The following is a 26,963-nucleotide window of genomic DNA, read 5'->3' as shown; positions in this document are numbered from 1 at the left end:
AGACTACACACACACGCACACACACACACACACACACAGTAAAATCCAAAACATTTGAATATTAAAAAAGAAGCCTAACCTCTTAAAATTAATTCCTGGTTTCAGGACGATATACAAACTACAACTATAAACAGCTAGAAAATAATGAAAATGAGAAACACATGGTAGACAAAGGTGACTTCAGAGGAAATTTCATAGCACTAAGCACTTTCTTTTCTGTATTATCATCTATCTACATAAAGAACTGGTGAACAACCTCTTCTAGTATCTTTCTTGGATTTCCACATTAGAACGCTAAGTTTTCATTGGAGTTAGGGCCTTATTTTATTCTCTCATTGGATCTCCAGCAGCTAGAACAATGTCAAGTATATAGTACTTGCTCAAAGAATATTTGTTGAATGTGCACATACCACATATATAAATGTTCATTGGTGTATTATAAAAGTGCAAAATCAGAGAGTATAAAATGTCCCTTTAAATAGAAAAAGGATGGGGTGCATGGGTAGCTCAGTTGGTTAAGTGTCCGACTTCAGCTCAGGTCATGATCTCACAGTCTGTGAGTTCGAGCCCCGCATCAGGCTCTGTGCTGACAGATCAGAGCCTGGAGCCTGCTTCAGATTCTGTGTCTCCCTCTCTCTCTGCCCCTTCCCCGCTCATGCTCTGTCTCTCTCTGTCTCAAAAATAAAAACATTAAAAAAAATTTAAAAAAAGAGAAAGGATGAACATGTATTTCATATAATACAATATTATTCAGCAGTTAAAGTAAATGAACTAGAAATTCATGTATAAATTTCAAAAACAACATTAAGTGAAAAAAGCAAATTGCTGAAAGATACATACAATGCAACTTACATAGAGTTTTATATGAAGTTTATAAGTATGAAACAAGGCTATCTTTCAAGTATCAAATTAGACATGCATGTAAAGAAGCACAACAAATAATTGTTGCCTCTGGGGAAAACAGAAGAGGAATGCGCTCAGTAAAAGATTTGCAAGGGAGCTTCAACTTCATCTGTAATATTTTATTTCTGAAATAAAAATCTGGAGCTTGGAGGTGCCTGGGTGGGTCAGCTGGTTGAGCATCCAACTCTTGATTTCATCATGATCTTATGGTTCGTGAGACAGAGGCCTGTATCAGGCTCCATGCTGTGAGAAGCCTGCTTGGGATTCTATCTCTTTCTCTCTCTCTGACCCTCCCCACTCTCTGTCTCAAAATAAATAAACTTAAAAAAAAAAAAAAATCTGGAGCATGGTAAAATGTTAGGATTTAACAGGATTAAATGTTACTTGTTACACTCTTCGTATTTTTGTTAAAATCAACCATAACAAAAAAAAAAAAAATCAACCATAGTATTATTAAAAGGCAGGGCTGATAAATAAATCTAAGAATATGTGTGAAAAACAAGTAAATAAATCACTTTGGCCTAATCAAAAAAGTATATAGAAGATCAATGAGGAAAGTAAGTATAGTTTATAGAAAAAATTAAAATACTTTCTATACCTCTGAGTAAATACATTTTTAAAAAAGCCTAAATAAAATGGATGCTCTTTCTAGAAAAATTACAAATAAGAATTGATGAGAAACAGCAAGGGAAAAGTGGCAGAGAAATATTCCTAAAACAAATAAAGAAAATTCTAGGCCCAGATACATCTACCACTAAATTCTTACAAATCTTTGAGGGACACATTTTCCTTTAGCCCCTGAACTTTTATAAAGTATAATGAGAAAAAGGATCCTTTCTGATTATTTAAGAAATAGTAATATTTTCATAAAGTAGATTAAGAATTTATATTGTATCATTTAGCTATTTGTGTCAACCAAAACCACAGTCATATTTAAACAGGACAGTTCACAGGAAAAGGAAATATAAATGGGTCAAGTAGATACCCAACCTTCTTCTTAAGTGAAAATGCAAAGTTCCACTGGGATTAATAACAGACTGGCAAGAACCAAAATGTTTGGGAACAATGTTTATACAGATTGAAGGAAATAGGCAATCTCACACATGGTTGGTGATGTGGCATCATGCATGGCATAATTCTTATAGAAATCAATTTGCCAGTTATCTATCAAGAATAAAAATGTATAAATTTTCTGACCTAGTAATTCCAATTTAAAATTTTATCTTTGAGTTAACTCACTCATGTGCAATATGACCTATGTGTAACATTATTAAATGCAGCATTACGTATAATGGCAAAATATTGTGAAGAATTAAAATGTTTGTCATTAGGGACTATTAAAATATATTATGGTACATCCATACAATGAAAATTTATGCAGTTATGAAAAAAAATCAAGAAACCCTTTAAGTACTGATATGGGACAATCTCAAAAATATGTTAAGTGGAAAAGACAAGTTGAAGAACAGTGTGCACTGCAGAGTATGATCTATGAAAAATATCTCCAGAGAGATATCTGAGAAACAGACAACACTACAGGGAGAACTGGGTACTAAAAAAAGGGAAGGAGACTTTTCACTGTACATCATTCTGGTTTTTGAATTTTGAATCAAGTGAATGTTACATGTTCTGGTGAAAAAAAAATTTTCTTAGGAGATAAAATTTTGAAATAAAAACAAACATTCCAGCAGAAATACAAAATTATTTTAGGTAAAACTCAAATTAGCAAGTGTTACATCTCTTTCATTGGATGGATAAACTTTTCCACAATCCCACTGAGTCTTTCAGGTTCCATCAGTTTATTTACCAATTCCTGCTCAATAGCCATTAGGGCTAGGCCACTAAGCTTCTCTTGTCCCATGGTATGACATAAATATGTTTTAAGACGAGGCAGTGTAGAAAATGAGTTTTCGGCACTTGAAGTAACTGGCCAAGACAAAGCAATATATAACAGCTTTGATATGCAAGGAATATTATTGTGAAGACCATGCTGGATAAACAAATAGCCAAGGTTGATGAAGTTGATACAATCATAATCTATGACAAAGTTAAGCTTTGCGTATTGCCGATAAAATCTAAGTTCTGGGATGATGTCTGCATCAAGTTTATAAAATTCTTGGACATGTTTGGCTGTTACTTCATTTAATGGTTCATTCCATTTAAATAGTAGTTCTGAAATTTGCTTCATTTTGCAATAATCAAACTCTGAAAAACATAATTTTAAATTATTTAATATAGTGTCCAATCCTTGGTAATAAATATTAATTTTATATTGTTCTTCTGTTGAGGTAGGAAAAAAAGTACTATCTGAATTGCCAAGATCTATTGTTTTCTGAATTTTTCTTCTTTTCTGAAAAGAAGGTCTTTCAACTTCAAAACTTTTACTGGTTATTTTTTGACATATTTCCTCTGTTCCATCCCAGATAGTTTTGAAATAGACGTCATTTCTTTCAGATGATAAACATTCCAAAATTGCTTCTATTTTTGAAGACAATGAAAAAATATCTATGGTTTCACTCTGAAGCTCTTTGGAAAGAATTCCTGTAACACTTAACACTCGATAAAGAAATTTCAAACAAAAGATAAATTCAAATTTGGAAACCAATGTTAACAAATCACTCAATTCATCAGCCAAACTTGTATTTGAAGAATGGCTTGCTACAAATTCCAGTGTTTCAATAATCTCTGGAAGACCCTCGATCACTGATAGTAACATACGATCATGGGCTGTCCAACATGATTGTGATGTATGTTTCTTGCATGTTTTGTTTTGACTTAGTTTACAAGTATTTTGAAAATGTGCAGACATTTCCCCAGACATATGAATAGTGTTGAACAAAGAGCTGAGAGTATTTAGAGTAATTCGGAGTTCTTTTACTTCTTTACAAAACCTAATTACTGCTAAATCCAAAAAATGGGCATAACAATGTATGTACAAAGCTCTTGGCTCTTCTTTCTTGAATTCTGCTGCAACTTTATTAAATTTTCCCCTCAAATTCATGGTACTATCATAGGCCTGGCCGCATATTTTACTCAAATCAACTCCAATTTGCTGCAGGTAAGTTTTGATAGTTCTATGTAAGTTAGTCCCAGTCATCTCTTCAACATCTATGAAACCCAAAAATCTTTCTTTTATTAAGACAGCCTTTGACATTTTTTGTGGGTATCTTACACAAATGGAAAGCTGTTCTTTAGTGGCACTATCAGTTGTCTCATCACATATTATTGAAAAAGCTGGGGAGACATTGATTTCATTCACAATATCTTGCAGTATTTCAGTCTTTATTATTTCAATAATATCATTTTGAATTTGTGTACTATTATAGAAGTCAACTTGTGAATTCAGAAGTCGGAATACTTCCTCTCCTTTATCTTTTGCTCTGATTTCTAACAATTCTAAAAAATTGCCTTTATTCACAGTTGAAATCGACTGATCATTTCCCCTTAATGATAAACTCTGCTTCCCAAGAAATAAAATATTTTCAATTGTAAGCTTTAGGTACTTTTTATTTCCTTCCATCTGTTTTGAATGAATAGATAAATTATCATTGACAGCTTCATCACAAAACTGGGATTCCCTCCAAAACTGCAATGACTTCAAATGCATTTCACTTTTTTCATGCTTTCTGAATTTTTCCAGAGTCTTTTTCCAATTAGAAATTCCTTGGGCTGCTAATGATTCTCCTCCACAACTAAAATTTTTTTGGCAGAACAACTGGCATGAGTAACAGAATGTCACATCCTTTTTAATACTGCTTTTCAAATGCTGGAAATTTGAACACCAAGATTTCTTAATACTTCGTGATTTATCTTTAACTTTTAGTACTTTGGATGTAAATTTTGGATGACATAGTCCATCACTTATTTTCACAGATTTCATATTGTATGTAGCATCTTGGTTTGACACTTGATCTTTCTGTACTTCTACACTGGAGCCAACTGCATTCTGACTGGATACTGATGAAGATGGTGAAAGGCTTGGCTGTTCAACACTATTATTAGCAACACCAGTACTTGATTCACTGGGTAAACTCTTAGAAATGTTTGGGAGAAAAAAACAAAAACATTTGTTTGAATAGTTATCAAATGATTAAAATATCAAACATATCTATTCTAATAACACAAGAAAATGAATAGGCACGTTGCAACATGAGCTCCACTAGGGGGAAACATTAACAATTATTTATAATGTAAAGTTGCGATCTAGATTCAACACTAAATGTTCAAAGAATCTTGGGGTGCGTGGGTGGCTCAGTTGGTTAAGTGTCTGACTCTTGGTTTTGGCTCAGGTCATGATCTCATGGTTCGTGAGCTGGAGCCCCCTGTCGAGCCCCTCTTCAGCGTAGAGCCTGCTTGGGATTCCCTCTCCCTCACAGTCTGCCCCTCCCCTGCTTGCTTATGCATGCTCTCTCTCTCCCTCAAGATTAAAAAAAAAAAAATGTTCAAATAATCTTTTGGTATGTAATTGTAATAAAAATAATTTTTATTGCTCATAGGACTATAGTATTGAAAAAGGTAATAAAGAACCCAAAGGAAAAACTATGACTAATAATACTTATGTTTAAATATTCTTAATAATTTCAAGTCAGACCTGAGACTTGGGAAATTGAATATGAATACCAAAAGATGTTTATTGCTCAACTTTTTTGAGTTCTAGGATGGAAACAGGAATGAATGTGGTCATATATATGTATATATATGAATTGTGTGTATATACACACAAATATACTTAACAAAGAAAATACAGCATCAAAAAATATTAGGAACAAAACTTACATCTACAATGACATTTGCTGTTACTGAAGAAACTGTATCTGCTAAAATAAAATAGAGTATCATCAATTCAAGATCTTATACTATAATCTACAAAATAGCATCATAAACCACAATTGCTTATTTCGTATCAGACAACAAAAACAAACTTAGAATAGGGGCGCCTGGATGGCTCAGTTGGTTAAGCGTCTAACTTTGGCTCAGGTAATGATCTCACGGCTCGTGGGTTTGAACCCTGCATTGGGCTCTGTGCTGACAGCTCAGAGCCTGGAGCCTGCTTTGGAATCTGTGTCTCCATCTTTCTCTGTCCCTCCCCTGCTTGTGCTCTCACTCTGTCTCTCTCTCTCTCAAAAATAAACAAACATTAAAAAACTTAAAACAACAACAACAAACAAACTTAGAATAGATAGATTCATCAAGGATGGGAAAACAGTGTATATGTCAAATATCTTTATTATCAATTTTACCTTGTGAGACATCAGAGTTCATGATGGGTAGGGAGACATGAGTATCTGCCAGTGACACTATATTGCTTATAATTGGAGTTGTATCTTTCTTTGGAGAAAAGAGCCCCGTTGAAGCATCATGTACCATGGAAACATTTACTGATAAAAATAAGAAGATTTCTCAAAAACCAGGAAGAATCAATCAGAAAGCATTATTTAATAACAAGTTATTTCAACAAACAATGGAAATATCTAATAGCTTAAGGTATTGCTGGATATGAAGTAAGGCTAAGGAATAGGTAGGTTCTTTAGGATAACACATTAATAACCTTAAACTGATAATTTACATTTTCTATTATTTTGTATATTTTATCTTTGCATACAGTTTCTTAGTTCTTTATACACCATTTGCTTGAAATTTCAAGCAAATCTTTACATGAAATTACCCACAAAGAAGAGAAAAGAGATTCCTGTAGAATCTCCTAATGGGTATCATTTCTAACACCTCCAAGATTCTTAACCCTCAACATGAATGGAGCTAGACTGGTTTCTAAGCTAACAGTGCAGAGATTTCCATCATAAGCCAGTTTACATGATGTATAAGCCCCAGGAGAATCATTCACTTTATTATCTATGTAAATAGCACCAATGGTTCTATAGGAGGCTCTCTGATGGAATACAAAGTTGGCTCTGGGTTACTTAGTGCTTTTCTACTAGTGAACTTCAAACTATTTCCAACTAGCTCTACTTCCTGTAAAAAATGTAACTAACTACTAGCCTTGCTTTTACAAAGCAGGGTTGAGTACAAAATTCTATATTCTAATACAACGATTTTCATAAATAAATATTAAGTCTCTGGTGGTGAAGTAGATTTTCTTTTACATAAAACTACTGGAAACTTTTTTTTGCAACAAGTTTTGCATTGTTTTGATTTTTAAGTCAAAAACTTAACCTTGAGATAAATCAAGGTTATAAATTAAAGGAAAGCAGTAATATTCTTCAATAGTTTCTAATCCTCTGATAACTGCTAAATAAACATTACCTGTAGAAGATTCCATCTTAGCTTTATTGTAAGCAGAGAAACAATTAATAGAACAGAAAAGGTCTGTCTTCCCCAAGTCATTGGTGGTCTCAATCATTTCATCTGAGGGCTTCAATGATTTGCAAAGAACAGATGTAAGTGTTTTGGCTGGTTTCTGTTTAGAGATTAAAGTAATATTCATATTCCCGGTATATGATATATATTGTTAACAAGCAAAACATATCCACCATTACTGCTATTAGCTGAAATATAATAAGTAATGATGATGAAGCCCTGTTTTACACTTTCCTAAAAGCCAGGAAAAAAAGGCACTACGGATTACAATGACTAAAATGAGGGAAATAGATCAATCCAAAATATAACTATTTGTGTTATGTCTCAGATATATATTAGTTGCAGCAGTAATATATACGCAAGCAATGAAGAAGGAGGTCACAGAAAATGTTCCTCAATCCAGGCAATCAAAGCCAACGGGATACATAAATAAAAGCCTTAAAATTATATCTCTTTTCTCAATTCCACTTTGGATATAAACTCAGGGAAGCCTTTTATTTGTGCTAAGGAGGAGCCAGAAAAGGGTGCTTAATTAAGTTATAACATGCTGTGAGAATTACTGTTTTTCTAGGCTAACTTCATGGTAAAAATTGCAAGCATATTATGAGAAGGCAGCACATAAACAGTAAGATGTATAGAATATAGTGCATTCAGTAAGTGTACAAAGGTAAAGGATATAAACTGAGGTTCACCATCTATTGTTTCTACTGAAAGAGGAATCCTCATTCCTGGACTATGGCAATGGTGAAAAAGAACTGCTTTGGGGGACATAAAGTGCAAAGACAATTGAAAATATATAGGTTTTCTTCTGTGAAAGAACAGGATATTGGCAAAGGAATAATGAAACAAAAAACAGAGTCTAACTTTGAAAATTCTTTTACCCTTTATTAGTATGACTTTTTATACTGAGACACCCCTTACCATTCATCAATATTTAACATCAAGTAATAATAGTACTATGTATCATCTGTAGTTAGTTAATTATTCATATGGGAAAAGTAATAATTAATTTACTCTATTAAGAAGATGTGGGGGGGAAACAATGTGGTCAAAGTATATTTATATAAAACAATCCACTTAAAAAAAAGTCACCCCATTTTTAGATTCATAGATTTGAACAATTTTCTAAATCTTTTTTTTTTTAATTTACATCCAAGTTAGTTAGCATATAGTGCAATAATGATTTCATGAGTAGACTCCAGTGATTCACCCCGTATGTGTAACACCTAGCACTCATCCCAACAAGTGTCTTCTTTAATGCCCCCTTACCCATTAAGCCCATCCCCCCACCCACAACCCCCCCAGCAACCCTCAGTTTGTTATCTGTATTTAAGAGTCTCTTATGTTTTGTCCCCGTTTTTATATTATTTTTGCTTGTCTAATTCTGGATTACACTTAACTAACAATATGGATTTTCTCCATTATCACTATTACAATAATATCTTATATGCAGGGTGTAGTGTTAAATGGTGCTTTTTCAACTCCTTTACCCAAATCAGCCCTACCCCATCACATAGGCTGAGTAACTAGGTACTCAAAACAGGCTCTTAAAAACAGGACAAAGCCTATTTATTGAGTGTGACTGATAAAGAATGAAAAGATGGAATGGCATTTCTTGCCTTCAGAAGGCTCCCATGCCTTCCATTCTCCCATTTCTGGTCCAAAGGCAAGATACTCTCATGGTGTGGACATTCTGCCATAGATAAAAGGTGGCTCGTAAATGACCTATTTGAATTGTTCAGACTTGCTGAGAATCCCATCTTCAATTGCTTATTTTTAAGGAAGAATTTACATAGATAGGGAGTTGGGTCTCAAAGCATCATCTGAACAAGCAAGACAACAGTCCCACCTCATGACAGGGGCTCAAACCACTAATTGTGTTAATCTCAATTAGTCCACCAAAGTAGAACCAGCTTCTCTGCTCTCAGAACCAACCACCAAAGGCTCTCCCAACAGAAATAGAAGATTATTTCTCACAGATTCAGATAAACCTGTGACATTCTTGATTCATTTTAACCTTGCTTAGGGTTTAGGAAAACAGAATTAAAAACACCTTTGTGGTTGAGTCTTACTGACCAGTAGGCTATTGTTATTTCTGCTATCTCTAATCTCAGTTTATAAACAAGCTTCTATCTGTGTGGCTTTTTTTCAAGGCAGATGATCATCCTGAGATATTTTAGGAAAATCTCCATACAGCATTTATCATGAATTGCTATGTAAGAGGAACTGTCAGAAGTCTTTCATTTCATCTCCTTCAATGTGTTGCCAACTGAAACTATTCCCAATGGTACTAAAATCTAATCCCCACATTTTCCTGAAGTGGAACCACTCACAAGCAAACTAATGGAAGGAACTCAATCTTGGATTTTTCATTTAGTCCCATGCAAATTCCAGTGGAGTGGTCCTTATGCAATAGGTCTTTATTTTTACCTGCTTATATGCTGTCATACCCTTTGAACTAATAAAGTAATGGGACTGGCCTTTCATTGGAAGTATATGCAACACACTAGACAGTGTGATCGTAAGCCCTACAGTTCTCACAACAGATCACAGGAGGCTGTTCAAGTGAGAGTGAAGAACAGGCATTACTACAAAGACAGTGTTTCACATTCTGATATTTTACTTCATACTGAATCTAGGATTTAAAAGAATTCACTAAAAATGCTAATATTTAAGCAAAATAATCAGAATCCCTAAAGTTTAAAAAAAAATTGCAACTTACAACAGTAGTCTTCTGACACATGCTGCATTTGGTTAAAATGTTATTAGTACATATGGCAACAAATGCTTTTCTTTTTTCTTCATATGATGAAAGACAAGACTGGCTGCAAAAATTTTTGCTAGAGTCATCCAGCTGGACACTGATCACATCCTTTAGATTTAAAATGTCTCTGAAAATAAAAACAAGGGCACTATTAAACACTTTTATAAGTTAAAGCACACTCTCAAGTAACCCTCTCCCGTTTCACCTACTTGAGGAGTGTGCAGCAGCAGTAATAGCCTTGAAATAAGAAAACCTTTGGTATTTAGTTCTAGGACTTACATTCAGTAGTGATGGATAAGTCATTTATACTCTCTAATGTTAATTCCCTCATCTATAAAGTAGGGACTATAAATTTTTTTGTAGTATTTTTTTTTTGAGAGAGAAAGAGCATGAGCTGCAGAGGGGCAGAGAGAGAGGGAGAGACAGAATCTGAAGCAGGCTCCAGGCTCTGAGCTGTCAGCGCAGAGCCGGAAGCGGGGCTTGAACTCACGAACTATGAGATCATGACCTGAGCCCAAGTTAGATGCTTAACTGAGCCACCCAGGTGCCCCTAAAGTAGGGACTACAAAGCACATCTGAGAGCGTAGTTTTGAGGACTACCTAGTCTGTATTAGTTAGTGCTAGTCATAACAAAATGATGATGAGAAATCACATATTCATTCCTCACCAAATTTGGAATCTACAAAATATATCAAAGTACAGTCTACAAAATTCCAGAGATCCTCCAGAGACTTTCAAGGGGTTCACAAATCAAAACTATTTTCATATTAAAATGTTATTTGTCTTTCTCGTTGTGTTAACATTTCAAGTGATGGTGTAAAATCAACAATGGGCCACTGCAATTCCACTCCTAGATATGCACCCCAAAGAAGTGAAGGAGTACTTAAAAAAGGATAGACACATGCATGTTTCTAACAGCACTATTTCAAATAGGTAAAAGATGGTGCCACGCTGGCTCCATCAGTAGAGCATGTGATCTCTGGATTGTGGGTTCAAGCCCCACGTTGGGCCTGGAGTTTATGTAAAAAAAAAAAAAAAGCTAAAAGATGGAAACAGCCCAAATGTTCGCCAATGAATGAATGGATGAACAAATTGTGATATATCCATACAGTGGAATATTATTCAGCTGTAAAAAAAGAACAAAGTACTGATATACATGCTATAACATGGATAAACCTTGAAAACCTTATGCTAAAAGCCAGACACAAAGGGTCATATGTTGTATGATTCCATTAATATGAAATATCCAGAAAAGATAAATCCCCAGCAAGAAGACAGACTGGTAGAGACAGAACATTTTACTTTGGAGAACAGAAATATTTTGGAATTAGACACCCTGAGTATACTAAACATTACTGCAATGGCTTTTTGTTATGTGAATTTTACCTTAATAAGCTGGGAGGGAAAAAAAATGCTGGATAAAAACGTTTGCCACAGCCTTAGGCAAATTAAGGCACTTGTACCAAAATGTCCTAGTATTTGTTATTCACTGCCATACATTCACTGTAAAAATCAATTTACTTTATTAAACTTCACCCTTGACAACCTCTTTTCAGTTTTCTGTGATGAAATGGGACACAGGCATAAAGATCTTCCCCTGCACACTAAAGTATGATGGCCGCCTCAAAGAATATCTCATGTGGGAATGTTAACAGTTACAACCTAAGGTAGCTACTTTTTTTGTGGAACATATTTTCACTTGAAAGAACAAACTATTATCCAGAAGTGAGTATCTGGTAAATATTTTCTCAAAAATGAATAAAGTAAGACTGCAACTTCAAGATAAACTGGCAGTATTCATTGCCAATGATAAAATTTGAGCTTTCATTGAAAATTAGAATTTTCAGAGGTGCCTGGATGGCTCAGGTAAGCGTCCGACTTCAGCTCAGGTCATGATCTCATGGTTTGTGAGTTTGAGCCCTGTGTCGGGCTCTGTGCTGACAACTCAGAGCCTGGAGCCTGCTTCAGATTCTGTGTCTCCCTCTCTCCCTGCCTTTCCCCCTTTCACGCTCTCTCAAGATAAATTAAAAAAAAAAAAATTGAAAAAAAGAAAAATTAGAATTTTGGGGGTGTCTGGGTGGTACGGTTAAGCCATTGACTAAGCAAGTCAGTTAAGCATCGGACTCTTGGTTTCAGCTCAGGTCATGATCTCAACAGTTTCGTGAGTTTGAGCCCTGTATCAGACTGTATGGTGACAGTGTGGAGCCTGCTTGGGAGTCTCTCTGCCCCTCCCCCACTCGTGCTGTCTCGCTCTCAAAATAAATAAATAAGCTGAAAAAAAAGAAAATTAGAATTTTGGAAAATCTGCCACCTCCAATTTGATTGCTTCCCAATAGTTAAACTTTCCTGATGAGATTAGTAGTGATGATGAGGATTATTTTTGGGGGTGGTGATTTTTTTTTTTTTTTTTAGCAAATGTGATTTTTGAAATATTGCATAAAGAAATATGTTAACATTTAGAAGATCTGCATAACTCAGTGAACCATTATTTTCCGAATTATTATACCAGGTAACAAAAATCATTCATTTATGGGTAAAAAAAACATTCAAAGTACAGACAGACCAATGATTGTAACCTAACAAGACCAATGAATTTTAACCAAACAGTACAAAAAAATTTTGATATGGTTTCAGATTCTACATTCCAAATAACCTTTAACAATACTTGGGTGGAGTGTCACAGAAGAGCACCACAAAATCTAAAAGGCTATTTAAAACACTCTTCCCTTTTCCAATTACATATTTGTACGATCAGTTTTTTTTCACACTTCAGCTAAAACATTTTCCAATGAACTGAATACAAAGGCAGATATGAAAACTCAGCCAGACATTAAAGTGGTTTGCAAAATAAAATCATGCTTACTAAATTTTTCTTAACATTTCTTCTCATCAAATTAAAAAACATATATGGCTAGTTTTCATTAAAAAATATTATTTATGTAGGGGCATCTGGGGGGCTCAGTCAATTGGGTGTCTGATTGTTGATTTTGGCTCAGGTCATGATCCCAGGGTTGTGGGACTGAGCCCGTCAGGCTCTATGCTCAGCATGGACCCTGCTTGAGATTCTCTCTGCCCCTCTCTCTCTAAAATGAATTTTAAAAAATATTATTTATGTCAACATGCACTGAGTTACTATTTTTAAATGACTGTTTTTAAATAATGAGCTTAAAAATTTCTCCATTTTAATTTCTAACACAGTATATATTAGTAGATATAACCTATGAACTAAAGCTCTCTGTCTCTTCAATAATTTTTAAGAGTGTAAAGGGGTCCAGGGACCAGAATGTTTGAGGACTGCCAAGATATCTGGCTACTTAGAACCTTCAGAATATCAATTATTCAGTGTAATAATTATCCAGATGAAATACTCCTGAAATCAGCACTATTTTAACACTTCAACATTTACAAATTTTTAGTGTATTATGATCTTTCTGCCTCTTAAACAAATGGTACCAAAAATAACAGGTTCATTTCATGATCCCCAGTCATTTTACTGGTTTTAGATACAGTTCTAAATGCAGTATCTGAGTTGTGCTATCCTTGTATTTCATTTGACAAAAATTTTTCTAGGTTTCACTGTGTGCCAGCTAGTGTTTAGGCATCGGGAATATAAACAGGAGTATGATCTGGTTCCTAATCTCAAGAGGTTCACAGTCTAACCGGGGCAATATCAATTTTTTAAAACATTAATGCTATGATTAATATTGTGGGAATTATGAACACTACTGAAACACAGACCATGGAACAACTACTCCGAGTGGTTGGGAGTTAGGAAGAGAGGACGGAATGGTGTGCGAATAGACAAAAGGTGAAGATATTGGAGGCAGACCTTTAAGACAGAAATTAGCCAGATAGAAAGGAAGGCAGAAGAAACTGCATCAGCAGAAGCATGAAGTCTGAAAATGCTTACTGGTTTTTACTGCTACCAGTATACTAGATTGCTGGTTTCTAACCTACTAAGGCCTTATACATAAAAAATAAAAAAATGAATTTTCTTAAAAGTGCCTACAATTAGCTTAAACTAACTCTTAAGCATCGGACTGAACAACTTTCCTATATATATAAGTGTTACAGCATTAGTGCACAGGGATATTCTGAACTCTGTTGGTTGCTTTCAGGATCTCTGGTTGGTTCCACCTGGGATACTAAGGTGCAGAAACAACAGTTCTTCAAAAGAAGTCTTCTCTAACATAATTTAAAATGTCATTTTCAAAGCTAACTTTCATTTGGTTCATAAAACAGAATAAAGATTGCAATAACTCAAAACAGATTTTAAATCACTGCTATAAAAGAAACTTCAACAAGGACTGATAATTAGCTAAAACTTGAGAACTATGTATTAATGCAAGATGCTAATAAATGTGAAGGAAAAAAAATTTCAAAACAAGCACAGGTTACTCTGAAAAATGGATGGACTCTCCTAGCCTAAGCACTACCACCTTTCCACCAACGTATACAATAGTATTTTGCATCAAAAAAAATTCTGTATTCCAAAGAAAGTAAAACTTGTTTCTTGTTTTTGCTCATACTGGATTTCTCTGCCTTAGAGAACTTACTATATCTTTCCTGTTTCAGCCTTTTCAATCTACCTGGGAGATGTGCTGAAGATGTATAATGGGCCAAAATAGTAACATGATACCTTAACTTCTGAGGGTCTCAGTTTCCTCAAAACCAAAAGAAAATGTTTGGACTGGATGATCTCTAAGGTCCCTTCCAGTTTTATGTTTCTGCAGAGAAAGAAAGCAGACTGAAGAAAAGTGCGTTACAGCCCTTAGCAAAAAAGAAAAAAGACACAGTATTGAAGGGCTGAAAAAGCACAAGAGAAAGGTCAGTTTCAGGGTCTAAGACCTGCAGCAAAGGGTAACACCAAAGTGCCAGCCAAACAAGGAGCTGAAGCAACCAATAAAAAGGATTTGTAAGTTTGTTAAGAGAGTAGTAATAGTAATAATTAACATTTACTGAGTTCTTATTACATACCAGTATTGTTCTATCACTTAAATCTATTATTTAATGCTCATAATTCTTATGTACATTGAATTAAACAGATGGGAATACTAAGACAGAAGTTCTCAGTGCTTTTCAAACTTTAGCATTATATACGTATCATCTGGGGACAAAAGCATTTCTGATTCAGTGGGTCTGGGTGAGACCTGAGATTCTGTGGTTTTATTTACCAAGTTCCCAGATGATACTAATACAGCTGCTGTAAGTTACAAAATATAACCATAAATGGAGAAAGCAAGATTCAAATTATGGCAATCTGATTCCAAAATAAGACATCTGAAAGGAATTTATTGTATTTACAAGCAAAACTGGTGACCTATGTGTTTTCTTCATTCTGAAACAAAAACATTTAAAATTTAGCAATAGCATTTCATGAGCGTTAACAAACCAGAATATTATGATAGGAGTCTCAAAGCACACTGATCTACATATCAGGGTAGAGTTCAAAGTTCTGGACATTTTCCACTAATTCATTATGAAATTAGTACTACTTCCTTTCTCTGCATCTAAATTGCCTTACATATGTAAAAATTAAAAAAAAAAAGTTAGCAATAAAGACCCCGACAGTAGCTCACAGAAATCTTGAAAAGATATCTACCTATTTATGTTTACCTGTGACTATTCGATTTTGCAAAAGAATCAAATAACTTCATTACAAGAGAAACATTATATAATTTTATACCTTGGAAGATCCAAATAAACTGTTATATGATTAATGTGTTAGTGCATCCTATACAGTTAAATGATAAAATAGAATGGGCATATAATAATCCCACTTATAGAGAATTTCAACTAGAAAGAAAAGTAAATTTCAGAAGTCACACTATTTAAAGTTGAAGAGAACTAGAACTCCCTATGTTTTAATTTGTGCAAATCTCTCAATAAAAAAACTATTTCTGAAGAATCTAATAAAGGAAGTGAAAGCAGAAGCAGCTTCTTTTCACTAAATCAAGGTGATACTACTTCAGAAAAAATGAAAATGTAGGTAATTACAACCAAGACTGATTGAGCTCTATGTAGGGGAAATAAAAGTGGGCATAATTTAGAATTATATACTTTGAGCAGTTTGAACAAGTTTTCTTGGGAAGAGCTGGTGAACTGGCAGATGAAATGTATTCAGTGATGCAAAACGTGGAGCAGAAGAGCTGAGTAGACCCCTTCCTCTGATAAGCAGTTTGCCCCTTCTGAAGAATTTTTTTACAACCAGAACAGGAAACCTGAATAGCTGTGGTTGAAACTGAAGGAAGCATTTTATTCATGCCAGATGATGTCAGAGAAAGCTGAATGCTTGTAGTCAACTGTGGAGCTATAAACACAAAACAGGAAGGAAGAAAATTAGTATTTACATAAAATTAAGTATGCATTCTTTCATTTTCATTTAGAGGTTACTTCTCCTGGACGTGAAACCCAAAACAAACAATGCACACTATTCAAACATATTCTAAAAAAGCAGAATAAATTGGCTATTACATTTAGAATAAAGTGATTCTATTACCACTGTCTGAAAATGTAGTGTTTATTTTCAGTTCATTCTCCTGAGTTTTGGGCTGCTGGGCTTGACAATACTCCTAAAAAAAGAGATGAAAATAATGAATACACTGTGTATAAAACCAGCAGTTATTCAATAGAAAATGATAAATTATGTTTAAGTCTGTTCAGTGAATTGTATAATTAAACTGAACCATAGTACATAGGTGAACACTCTCCTTTTGGTGACCTTTGACTGACAACACCAATAAATCACATTATGTGTAATCATAACTAGATGTGACTTCAATAGTTTTTGTTCACACAGCCCTTCAGGAGCTACTACAAACAGAGGAGACACACTCAATAATGACATCTATTTTCCATCCTTGTTCCAGTCATTAATAGCTAACTGTCTTCATAAAGACCATCAACACAAAAGTTGTTGGACTGGCCTAAATAAGTCTTACAGAGGAGGATGTTTCAGAGCAGCTGACAAGCTATCTAAATGTGATTTATGTGTTTGAATGTCCATAGACTGAAGAAGCAACAGATACTTCCTAGATGGACAACATTCCCCAGTGACACCAAGTCAATGAGAGTCATATCCTTACTTGATACTGACTTACTTTAGGCTATTTCTAAACTGAATATTAGAAATAAATTAAAACTGGGGGCGCCTGGGTGGTTCAGTCGGTTGAGTGTCCGACTTCAGCTCAGGTCATGATCTCACGGTTCATAAGTTCAAGCCCCGCATCGGGCTCTGTGCTGATGGCTCAGAGCCTGGAGCCTGCTTCGGATTCTGTGTCTCCCTCCCTCTCTGCCCCTCCGCCCATTGTGCTCTGTCTCTGTCTCTCAAAAATAAACAAATGTAGGGGCGCCTGGGTGGCGCAGTCGGTTAAGCGTCCGGCTTCAGCCAGGTCACGATCTCGCGGTCCGGGAGTTCGAGCCCCGCATCAGGCTCTGGGCTGATGGCTCAGAGCCTGGAGCCTGTTTCCGATTCTGTGTCTCCCTCTCTCTCTGCCCCTCCCCCGTTCATGCTCTGTCTCTCTCTGTCCCAAAAATAAATAAATGTTGAAAAAAAAATTTTTTTAAAAATAAACAAATGTAAAAAAAAAAAAGTTTTAATAAAAAAAAAGAAAGAAATTAAAACTGAATTTACTTTTTATTTCATCAGAAATTTCAGCTAGTTCATATATAAACATTCTAAGGAAAATTTGGCCCTACTACAGAATACTCACAGCTTGAATCAGTTTGTCACTTATAGGTTTTTTAGGATATATCTAAAAAAGTTTAAGAATAAACATGAAACTAATTTGGGTAAGATAATTACAAAAAAAATACAAAATTCTAAGGATTAAAAATGTACTAATTCTACTACTTCAATTGAGTCAGTAGCATAAAAACATACAATTAGTTACTCGTATGGTTTCTAGTTAATAAAAATGAAAAGAAAAATGTGTTACCCTTAGCTAGGCCCATAATATCCTAGGCAATCCTTGTATCAATCCAAAAACCCAATTCCAACCATCTATTCTTCTCTCAAATCATATTCTTGCATATAGTTGTGATGGCACTTGACACAATATACTTTATATGATTTGACCAACTACTTTAGGGAAGATAAAGATTTAAGATTCTCTTTTCTAAGTTTATTTACTTTGAGAGAGAGAGAACACATACATGTATGTATGAGAGTGAGGAGAGGAGCAGAGAACAAGGGTGAGAGAGAATCCCAACATGTGGGGCTCAAACTCACAGTGAGATCATACCTGAGCCAAAATCAAGAGTTGGAAGCTTAACTGGCTGAGTCACCCAGGTGCCCCAAGATTTAAGATTTTAAACCCATAGGGGCGCCTGGGTGGCTCAGTCCGTTGAGTGTCCGACTTTAACTCAGGTCATGATCTCACAGCTCATGAGTTTGATCCCCATGTCGGACTCTGTACTGAGCTCAAAGCCTGGAGCTTGCTTTGGATTCTGTGTCTCCCTCTCTCTCTACCCGTAACCCACTTGCATTCTGTCTCTGTCTCTCTCAAAAATAAACATTAAAAAAAAAATTATAAAGAAGATATTTTTAAAAAAACAAAAAAAGAAAGAAAAAGAAAGATTTTAAACCCATAAACCAGCATCTGCATAACTGGAATGTACACTTAAACGCTGTTCTAGAAAAAAGAAAATAAAGTAAAATACTTACCTGTGCATTGTCAGGTTCTGTCTTAATTTCATCCAGCTGCCCCAGTTGTGGTGCCACTGCTTTGTCACATTCGCTATCTATCGGTGATTCTTTCATCTTAGTATCTGTTGCAAAGGAATCCACTAGTTCCAAACTAATGAATTTCTTCTTGGGGAATAGTATCCAGGTTCCTAAAATAAAATATGAATTAATGGAGAGCCTGATTTTAAAATTAGTCCTTTTAAATATGGTAGGTTTCTGGAAACACAAAAGGTCTTTAGACAGCTTGGACTCAAGGTTCCTTCACAGTACCAACACTGGTTTTCTTCCCTTCATTCATTCACTATTCCCCAATATAGCTTTGCTGTATAATTTTCTGGTAGACATATCTATGCTTTCTTCTGGGACTAGTCTTCTCCACTTCTATTCCCCCAGGCCTGACTATAGCATAAACCACCAAACTCACAAGTTTACTTTTAACTTATTAAATAGTCTTAGGAGGGGCACCTGGGTGGCTCAGTCGTTTAAGCGAATGACTTCAGCTCAGGTCATGATCTCACGGTCCGTGAGTTCGAGCCCCGCATCAGGCTCTGTGCTGACTGCTCAGAGCCTGGAGCCTGTTTCGGATTCTGTATCTCCCTCTCTCTCTGACCCTCCCCCATTCATGCTCTGTCTCTCTCTGTCTCAAAAATAAATAAACGTTAAAAAAATTAAAATAAATAAATAGTCTTAGGAAATGTAAAGTCTTCTATCCAAGGTTAATCCAAATACTCGGTCGGTTAAGTGTCGGACTCTTCATTTCAGCTCAGGTTGCAATCTCACAGTTTGTGAGTTCAAGCCTCACATTGGGTTCCAAGCTGACGACGCAGAGTCTGCTTGGGATTCTTTCTCTCCCCCTCTCTCTAGCCCTCCCTGGCTCAAGCCTGCACTGTCTCTCAAAATAAACTTGAAAAAAAAATCCATTTTACAGCTTTTGAAGAACTAAAAGTGCCTTTTAAAAAATGTTTATTTATTTTGAAAGAGAGAGAGAGAGCATGAGCAGGAGAGGGACAGAGAGAGAGGAAGAGAGAGAATCCCAAGCAGGCTCCATGCTGTCAGCACAGAGCACGACACAGGGCTTAACCTGAAAACCATGAGATCATGACCTGATCTGAAATTGAGTCAGATGCTTAGCTGACTGAGCCACCCAGGTGCCCCCACAAGTGCCTTTTGATTGCTCAGTCCCAAGGCTCCTTTTTCAAGGACAGACTGGTTCCTTGTATCTTCTTTTCTCTCATCTGAGATCTTTTCCCCACTTTTCTGGTAGCTTTTACTAAAATCCCTTATCACAAAGCAAAGAATTAAATGAATCCTTCAGGACTGTGAAGTAAAATAAAAGCTCTTATGGCCTCTGCCCAGCCCATACCAGCAAAGTAAAACTTACTGGAAATTAACTATTAGACTATCATTCACCTGAAAGAAAATAGGTAAGTCTAAAAATAAATTAAAAACAAAGCACCTATCGGGGCGCCTGGGTAGTTCAGTCGGTTAAGCATCTGACTTCAGTTCAGGTCACGATCTCGTGGTTGGTGAGTTCGGGCCCCACATCCAGCTCTATGCTGGATAGCTCAGAACCTGGAGCGTGTTTCAGATTCTGTGTCTCCCTCCCTCTCTCTCTGCCCCGCTCCCACTCGCACTCTGTTTCTCTCTCTCTCTCTCTCAAAAATAAATAAAACATGGGAATGCAAGCTGGTATAGCCACTCTGGAAAACAGTATGGAGGTTCCTCAAAAAACTAAAAATAGAACTACCCTATGACCCAGCAATTGCACTACTAGGCATTTATCCACAAGATACAGGTGTGCTGTTTCTGAGGGACACATGCACCCCAATGTTTATAGCAGCACTATCGACAATAGCCAAAGTATGGAAAGAGCCCAAATGTCCATCAATGGATGAATGGATAAAGAAGATGTGGTATATATATACAATGGAGTATTACTCGGCAATCAAAAAGAATGAAACCTTGCCATTTGCAACTATGTGGATGGAACTGGAGGGTATTATGCTAAGTGAAATTTAGTCAGTCAGAGAAAGACAAATATGATATGACTTCACTCGTATGAAACTTTAAGAGACAAAACAGATGAACATAAGGGAAGAGAAACAAAAATATATAAAAACAGGGAGGGGGACAAAATATAAGAGACTCAAAAATATGGAGAACAAACAGAGGGTTACTGCAGGGGGTGTGTGGGGGGGGGGATGGGCTAAATGGGTCAGGGGCATTAAGGAATCTACTCCTGAAATCATTGTTGCAGTATATGCTAACTAATTTGGCTGTAAATTTAATAAATAAATAAAAATAAAAATTAAAAATAAAACATTAAAAACAAAAACAAAGCACCTATGAGCTTTTGCACCTTGGAATCCCTTCCAATGTGTCAGTCATCACACAAATATGAAAATAATGGAAAGCACCCTGAAAGTGTAATTAATTAATCTATAACATGTTTCTGAAGCAGGGGAAAACAGTATAGAACTGTTGGAAAAACAAAAAGAGCAAAAAACATGTATGAATAATAAATCTAGTGCTTCCTTTTCCAACAAGATGCACATTAATGTAAAATAAGTCCTAGAAACCTTTTTTTTTTAAAGATTTTATTTTTGGGGTGCCTGGATGGCTCAATCAGAGCATGTGACTCTTCATCTCGGGGTTGTGAGTTTGAGCCCATGTTAAGTGTACAGATTACTAAAATAAATAAACTTAAAAATTTTTTTTTTCAACGTTTATTTATTTTTGGGACAGAGAGAGACAGAGCATGAACGGGGGAGGGGCAGAGAGAGAGGGAGACACAGAATCGGAAACAGGCTCCAGGCTCTGAGCCATCAGCCCAGAGCCTGACGCGGGGCTCGAACTCACGGACCGCGAGATCGTGACCTGGCTGAAGTCGGACGCTTAACCGACTGCGCCACCCAGGCGCCCCCAAAATTTTTTTAATTAAAGACTTTTTTAAAGTTTTATTTATTTATTTTGAAAGAGAGAGAGAGAAAGAGACAGCGAGAGAGAGAGAGAGAGAGAGAGAGAGAGCACGCGAGCATATGCACAAGCAGTGGAGGGCAGATAAGAGAGAGACTCCCAAGCAGGCTCCATACTCAGCACAGAGCCCAGTTTGTGGGGCATGAATCCAAGAACCATGAGATCATGACCTGAGCTGAACCCAAGAGACAGATGCTCAACTGATTGAGCTACTCAGGTGCCCCCCCAAAATCTTTTATTTTTAAGTAATCTCTACACCCAACGTGGGCCTTAAACTCATGACCCTTAAATCAAGTCACATGTTCCTCCAACTGAGCCAGCCAAGCATTGAAACCTTTTTTTTTTTTAATGTTTATTTATTTTGGGGAGACAGAGTACAAGCAGGGGAGGGGCAGAGAGAGAGGGAGACACAGAATCTGAAAACAGGCTCCAAGCTGTCAGCACAGAGTCCGACACAGGGCTCAAACCCACGAAGTGCAGGATCATGACCTGGGCTGAAGTCGGGTGCTTAACTGAGCCACCCAGGTGCCCCAAAACCTGTTTTTAATATAGTCTCTCACCTGCCCCAACTGGGGCTAAACTGCATAAGTTGAAGAGCATTAATTGTACTAGGATCAATGTGGCACGTATTCCTGATGGTTAATACTACTTGGTAATAACCAATTAAAACATTTTAATTTAAACCAAAGAGGAATATAACATGAAGCAAAAAACAAAATTCACATTAATTTTCAAAGTAAAACAGGAGACTGCAAAGAAATTACAAGCTATTAGGAGTTATTTCTAGACATACAAGCAGACCTCCACAGAGAATGTATGCACTTTCCTCCTGGAAAATTGGTACAATACGGCTTATATAAGCTTGATGCTCCAAATTGCTTACCCTTAATCTTTTAATTCTTCCCCACTATATTGTGCTCATACTGTTCTCCTACCTGTAAAGTCATTATTGCCTATTCAAATCCTACTCAGCTTCTAAACCAACTCAGCTCCAAGTTTTATCAGATTGGTAAGAATTAAAAATAAAGCTGATAGGGGTGCCTGGGTGGCTCAGTCGGTTGAGCATCTGACTTCAGCTCAGGTCATGATCTCTGACAGCTCGGAGCCTAAAGCCTGCTTTGGATTCGTATCTCTCTCTCTCTCTGCCCCTCCCCTGCTTACGCTCTGTCTCTCTCAGTCTCTTAAAAATAAATGAATATTAAAAACATAAATAAATAAAAAGCTGATAAATCTAGGGGTGCCTGGCTGGCTCAGTCAGCAAAGCATGTGACTCTTTTGATCTCCAGAGTCCTGAGTTCAAGCTCCAGGTTGAGTGTAGAAATTGCTTATTTAAAAAAAAAAAAAAAAAATCTAGGCAAAACAGAGTAGTCTTCAGTATGATAAACCCTCCTGCTGAAAACAATGATAAAATTAACAGGCTTTGCCCCTGAGGGCACTTTCCAGGGCAGAGGAACAAGCCCGAGCAGAAAACAGGCATACTGAACTTAGGAGCTGGGAGTTCTGGGTCACCAAAGTAGTTGGAACTCTAGAGGCACAAGGGAGAGGTGAGAACCAAGGAGAAATAACCCCCCCAATTTGCATACAAGTATCCTCCTCCTCCTCCACGTATTAGCTGACTTCCAAACTGCATATCAATACTCTGTAGATATGAAACAGAAAATAGCAACTGGGAGTCTAAAGAGCTGAAAAGAGATTATAGAAGCTTTGCAGAGCTAAGAACAAAGTTGAAATTTAAGCCCAGCAAAGGTAGAGGGGACTTGGTAAAGATCTGGACTTGCAGTTGAGACTCCAGGGGAGCATCATGTGCTAGGAGTACAGACCACAACCCAGGAGAAAAGACTACTCCCTAGAAGAAAGCAAACCAAAAATAAATAAGCCCTAACAAGGCCTAATACTAGCCTCAACAGGATTAATGTAATCTGTAAGAACTGTCTGCCTGCCTACAGGAAACAGCACTGTCTGGAGTTAGTGCAGTTAGTCTTTAAATTTTTTCATCCACAGTGTTCACAGTACAGTAAAAATGTATGGGTACACCCCAACCAAAAACTCCCAAATAAGACTGACTGAAAATCAATTAAAAGAAAAAAGACAATAAAACAGACCTACAGGTGGCTAATATTGGTATTATCAGGCTAGGTCTTTGGCGCATTTGAGAAAACAGAAAAAGAGAAGTTTAGCAGAGTCCTGGAATTAAAAAAAAAAAAAAAAAAAGAGTTAATGGAAATTTGAGAATTGGAAAATAGGGAAATTAAGAATTTAATAAATTTTATATCAATAGTAGAAAGTAGTTCAGACTAATGCATAAAGGGTAAAACTACAAAAAAATGTAACATGCGGAGTATGACAATATATCTATTTACAGATGTACACAGAGTCCCAGAAAAAGAGAAAACAGACAATGCAACAGATATAATATTTGAAGAACTACCGGCTGGACAATTTCCCCCAGATAAAGAAAAATATCAAACCACACAAATTCAAGAAGCTCTATGAATACACAAATGAGGTAAATACAAAAGGGAAACACAACTATGTATGTTATAGTTACACTGGTGAAAACTAAAAATAAAATCTTAAAAGCAGCTGAAGAATAAAGACATAACATACAGGAGAACAAAAATTAGAATAAAGTTGTTTTCTTGTCAGAAACAATTTAGTCCAAGATGCCTGGGTGCCTCAGTTGGTTACGCATCTGAGTTTGGCCCAGGTCATGATCCAAAAGGATCTTCAAGTAACTGCTGAAATTATTAAGTAAATTTAGGAAGGTCAATATTCAAAAATCATTTCTTTTCACTATAACAATTAAATATTTTAAAACAACCATTTTCTACAGCATCATAAAACATCAAATACATCTAATGAAATATGTCAAGATCTCTACAATGAAAAACAAAACAATGCTGAGAGAAATTAAGAAAGATATAAATAAATGGAGAAATAAAGCATGCTTGTTGATTGACTTAATACTGTTAGGTCAGTTTTCCCCAAACTGAGCTACAGATCAGTCCCAGTTTTTGTGGAAGCTGCAAGATAATTCTAACATATATGCAATGTATACAGAACCTAGAATAGCTAAAATAATCTCAAAAAAGAAAAAAGTTGGAGGACTTACTAGTGGTGTGGTCACAAGAAAAAATAAAGTGACTAATGAATGAGTCCAGAAGCAGTTATACTCTAACATTTTACTTCTTTGCATTATAGCTATTTCTTTATACATGGCACTTTGCAAAAACTTGTTTTATTCACTTGTGTTCTGTAAGCTTTTTTACTATCTTGATAGAAAAGCTGGAGGGGCGCCTGGGTGGCTCGGTTGGTAAAGCATCGACTTAGGTTCAGGTCATGATCTCACAGCTTGTGAGTTTGAGCCCTGTGCCGGTCTCTGTGCTGGCAGCTGAGAGCCTGGAACCTACTTTGGATTCTGTGTCTCCCTCTCTATCTGCCGCTCCACAGCTCACATTCTGTGTCTCTCACTCTCAAAAATAAACATTAAAAAGAAAAGCTGGAGGCAGAAGGCTAAATGCTTTTCAAGCCAAACTAAAATGTCCTTGCTTAGTTCTACAGGCAATGGGGAGCCACCATTTATGAAGTATTTAGGTACTGGAATTAGAGGAACGATTAGGATGTCCCAACACTCTATTATAAATACACTGCTAGCACAGTATGATTACAACAATTTAAGTGTATGCAAGGTAAAAAGCAGAAAAGAGGGAAGAAATCTTCTAGAAGATAAAATTTGAGCTAGGTTTTAAAGTGTCTACAAAGGATGATGAAAAGTATATTCCAGGTATAGAGACGGCATGTGCAAAATGACAAACGTGGGAACCGTAAGAAGCGGAGTTACTGTTAAAGATAAAAAGTAAGAGTGCTAGTGCAAGGAAATAACATTTGAGAAGCTGACATGGGTCATATCAGAAAGGTCCCTGAACACCAAAATCCTTGAACTTAACTCTTGTAAATCAGTAGCTTTAGGGGTTCAGCAAACATTTCATTCATATTATTTGAAAAATGTACTTTAAAAATCATGAAATATACTTAATTCTATAATATACCAAATGTTAAGTATTTTAGAGACTTCCAAAGCCTCAATTTGTGCCAGATTAAGTGACCTTCAGAAAATAGTTTTTCCTGCCATCTGGCTGAATACAGCTCAATTCCTTGTAGCTTTGTCAGTGATGAGTTAAGAGGACAGCTTTTCACCTATCCTTTTTGGATTGTGACCTGTTATATGCTCACTCACAGAAAATCCCAGAAGCAAATTCATTATTCTAGCAAGGGCATCTACTTCCCTAATGCTCTTGCTTCAACCTACAAGTTAAATGACAAGGGTGCCTGGCTGGCTCAGTCGGTAGACCATGTAACTCTTGATCTCGGGGTTGTGAGTTTGAGCCCCACCTTGGGTATGGAGATTACTTAAAAATAAAATCTTTTAAAAAACCGCAAACTGTTGAATCCTGATCCTGTCAAAACTAAAATTAATATAGTTTTGTTATAAATATTTTATTTTTAGTTCTTGTTATAAATTTTAAGTTCTTGTCTTATATATTTGTGATGAGGAATACAAGTTACTGTCAGGTGTTAAAAGTGATCCAACTCTTGCTGAAATTGCATCCTAAGAAAGCTGGAAGTTACTGATTGCACACACTAATCCATGCAAACCAAAATACTCTCAATCCCCGTGCACTAAGGCAAAATACTGAAATAAAATGATAAAGACTGCACCTTCATCTAATCCCGATTTTATATTCCAATTCATCGAGTCAAACTTTTGTAGTAACTATTCAATCTCTTTTAGTTGAGATTCCGTATACACGTCTACTTGCAAAAGAACTTCCATGATGTCTTTTTTTTTTTTTTTTAAGTTTGAAAAGTCACCACGGCTTAATCGAGAGCCACCGGTACGATAGATCAATGTTTTAAAAAAAGAGGCCGCGGACAGAGACCAAACGCCGAAAGCGCAGTTACGACGCAGGGGCAGTGGGCGGCGAGAAGCGCTGGAAATGCTGGACAAGGATCCCCCGACTCTGCGGACAAGGTTAAAGAAAAGGACAAACACAACCAGGGGCCTGACCCGAGTTCCCGACTCTCACATGGCGGAAGCCGCACGCAAGGAACCATCTTTAGGACTCCGGCCCGACCCGACGCTTCATCCTCCCTCTGACAGACGAAACTCTCAGCCCCTTTCCGGTAAGGCGCAGGAATAAAGACCGACAACACAGCCACTTAAGGAGGCTTACTAATTCCCCTCAGTGAGGGTCGCCGCAGGACGCTTCTCTAAGGAACTTAACTCTGACGCGAAACAGTCAGGTAGACCCCGCCCCT

General features: G+C 36.5%; 1 protein-coding gene across 1 annotated transcript; it reads right to left on the bottom strand.

Annotated features, from left to right (window-relative positions):
- Positions 1-1,956: 1,956 nt before the first annotated feature.
- ZMYM1 (zinc finger MYM-type containing 1) lies at positions 1,957-26,508 on the bottom strand. The gene is given in 11 exon segments (XM_030324023.2): positions 1,957-4,936; positions 5,680-5,717; positions 6,144-6,281; positions 7,165-7,318; positions 9,649-9,730; positions 9,732-9,853; positions 9,941-10,109; positions 16,043-16,292; positions 16,482-16,554; positions 18,648-18,817; positions 26,364-26,508. Coding segments are annotated over 11 exon segments (3,531 nt in total). The 5' UTR covers positions 26,398-26,508; the 3' UTR covers positions 1,957-2,635.
- Between the last annotated feature and the right edge of the window lie 455 nt (positions 26,509-26,963).

This window comes from Lynx canadensis, chromosome C1, assembly GCF_007474595.2.
Source record: "Lynx canadensis isolate LIC74 chromosome C1, mLynCan4.pri.v2, whole genome shotgun sequence".
Taxonomy (NCBI): domain Eukaryota; kingdom Metazoa; phylum Chordata; class Mammalia; order Carnivora; family Felidae; genus Lynx; species Lynx canadensis.
Note: the sequence above shows the minus strand (reverse complement) of the source record. Positions and strands in the feature narration are given on the sequence as shown.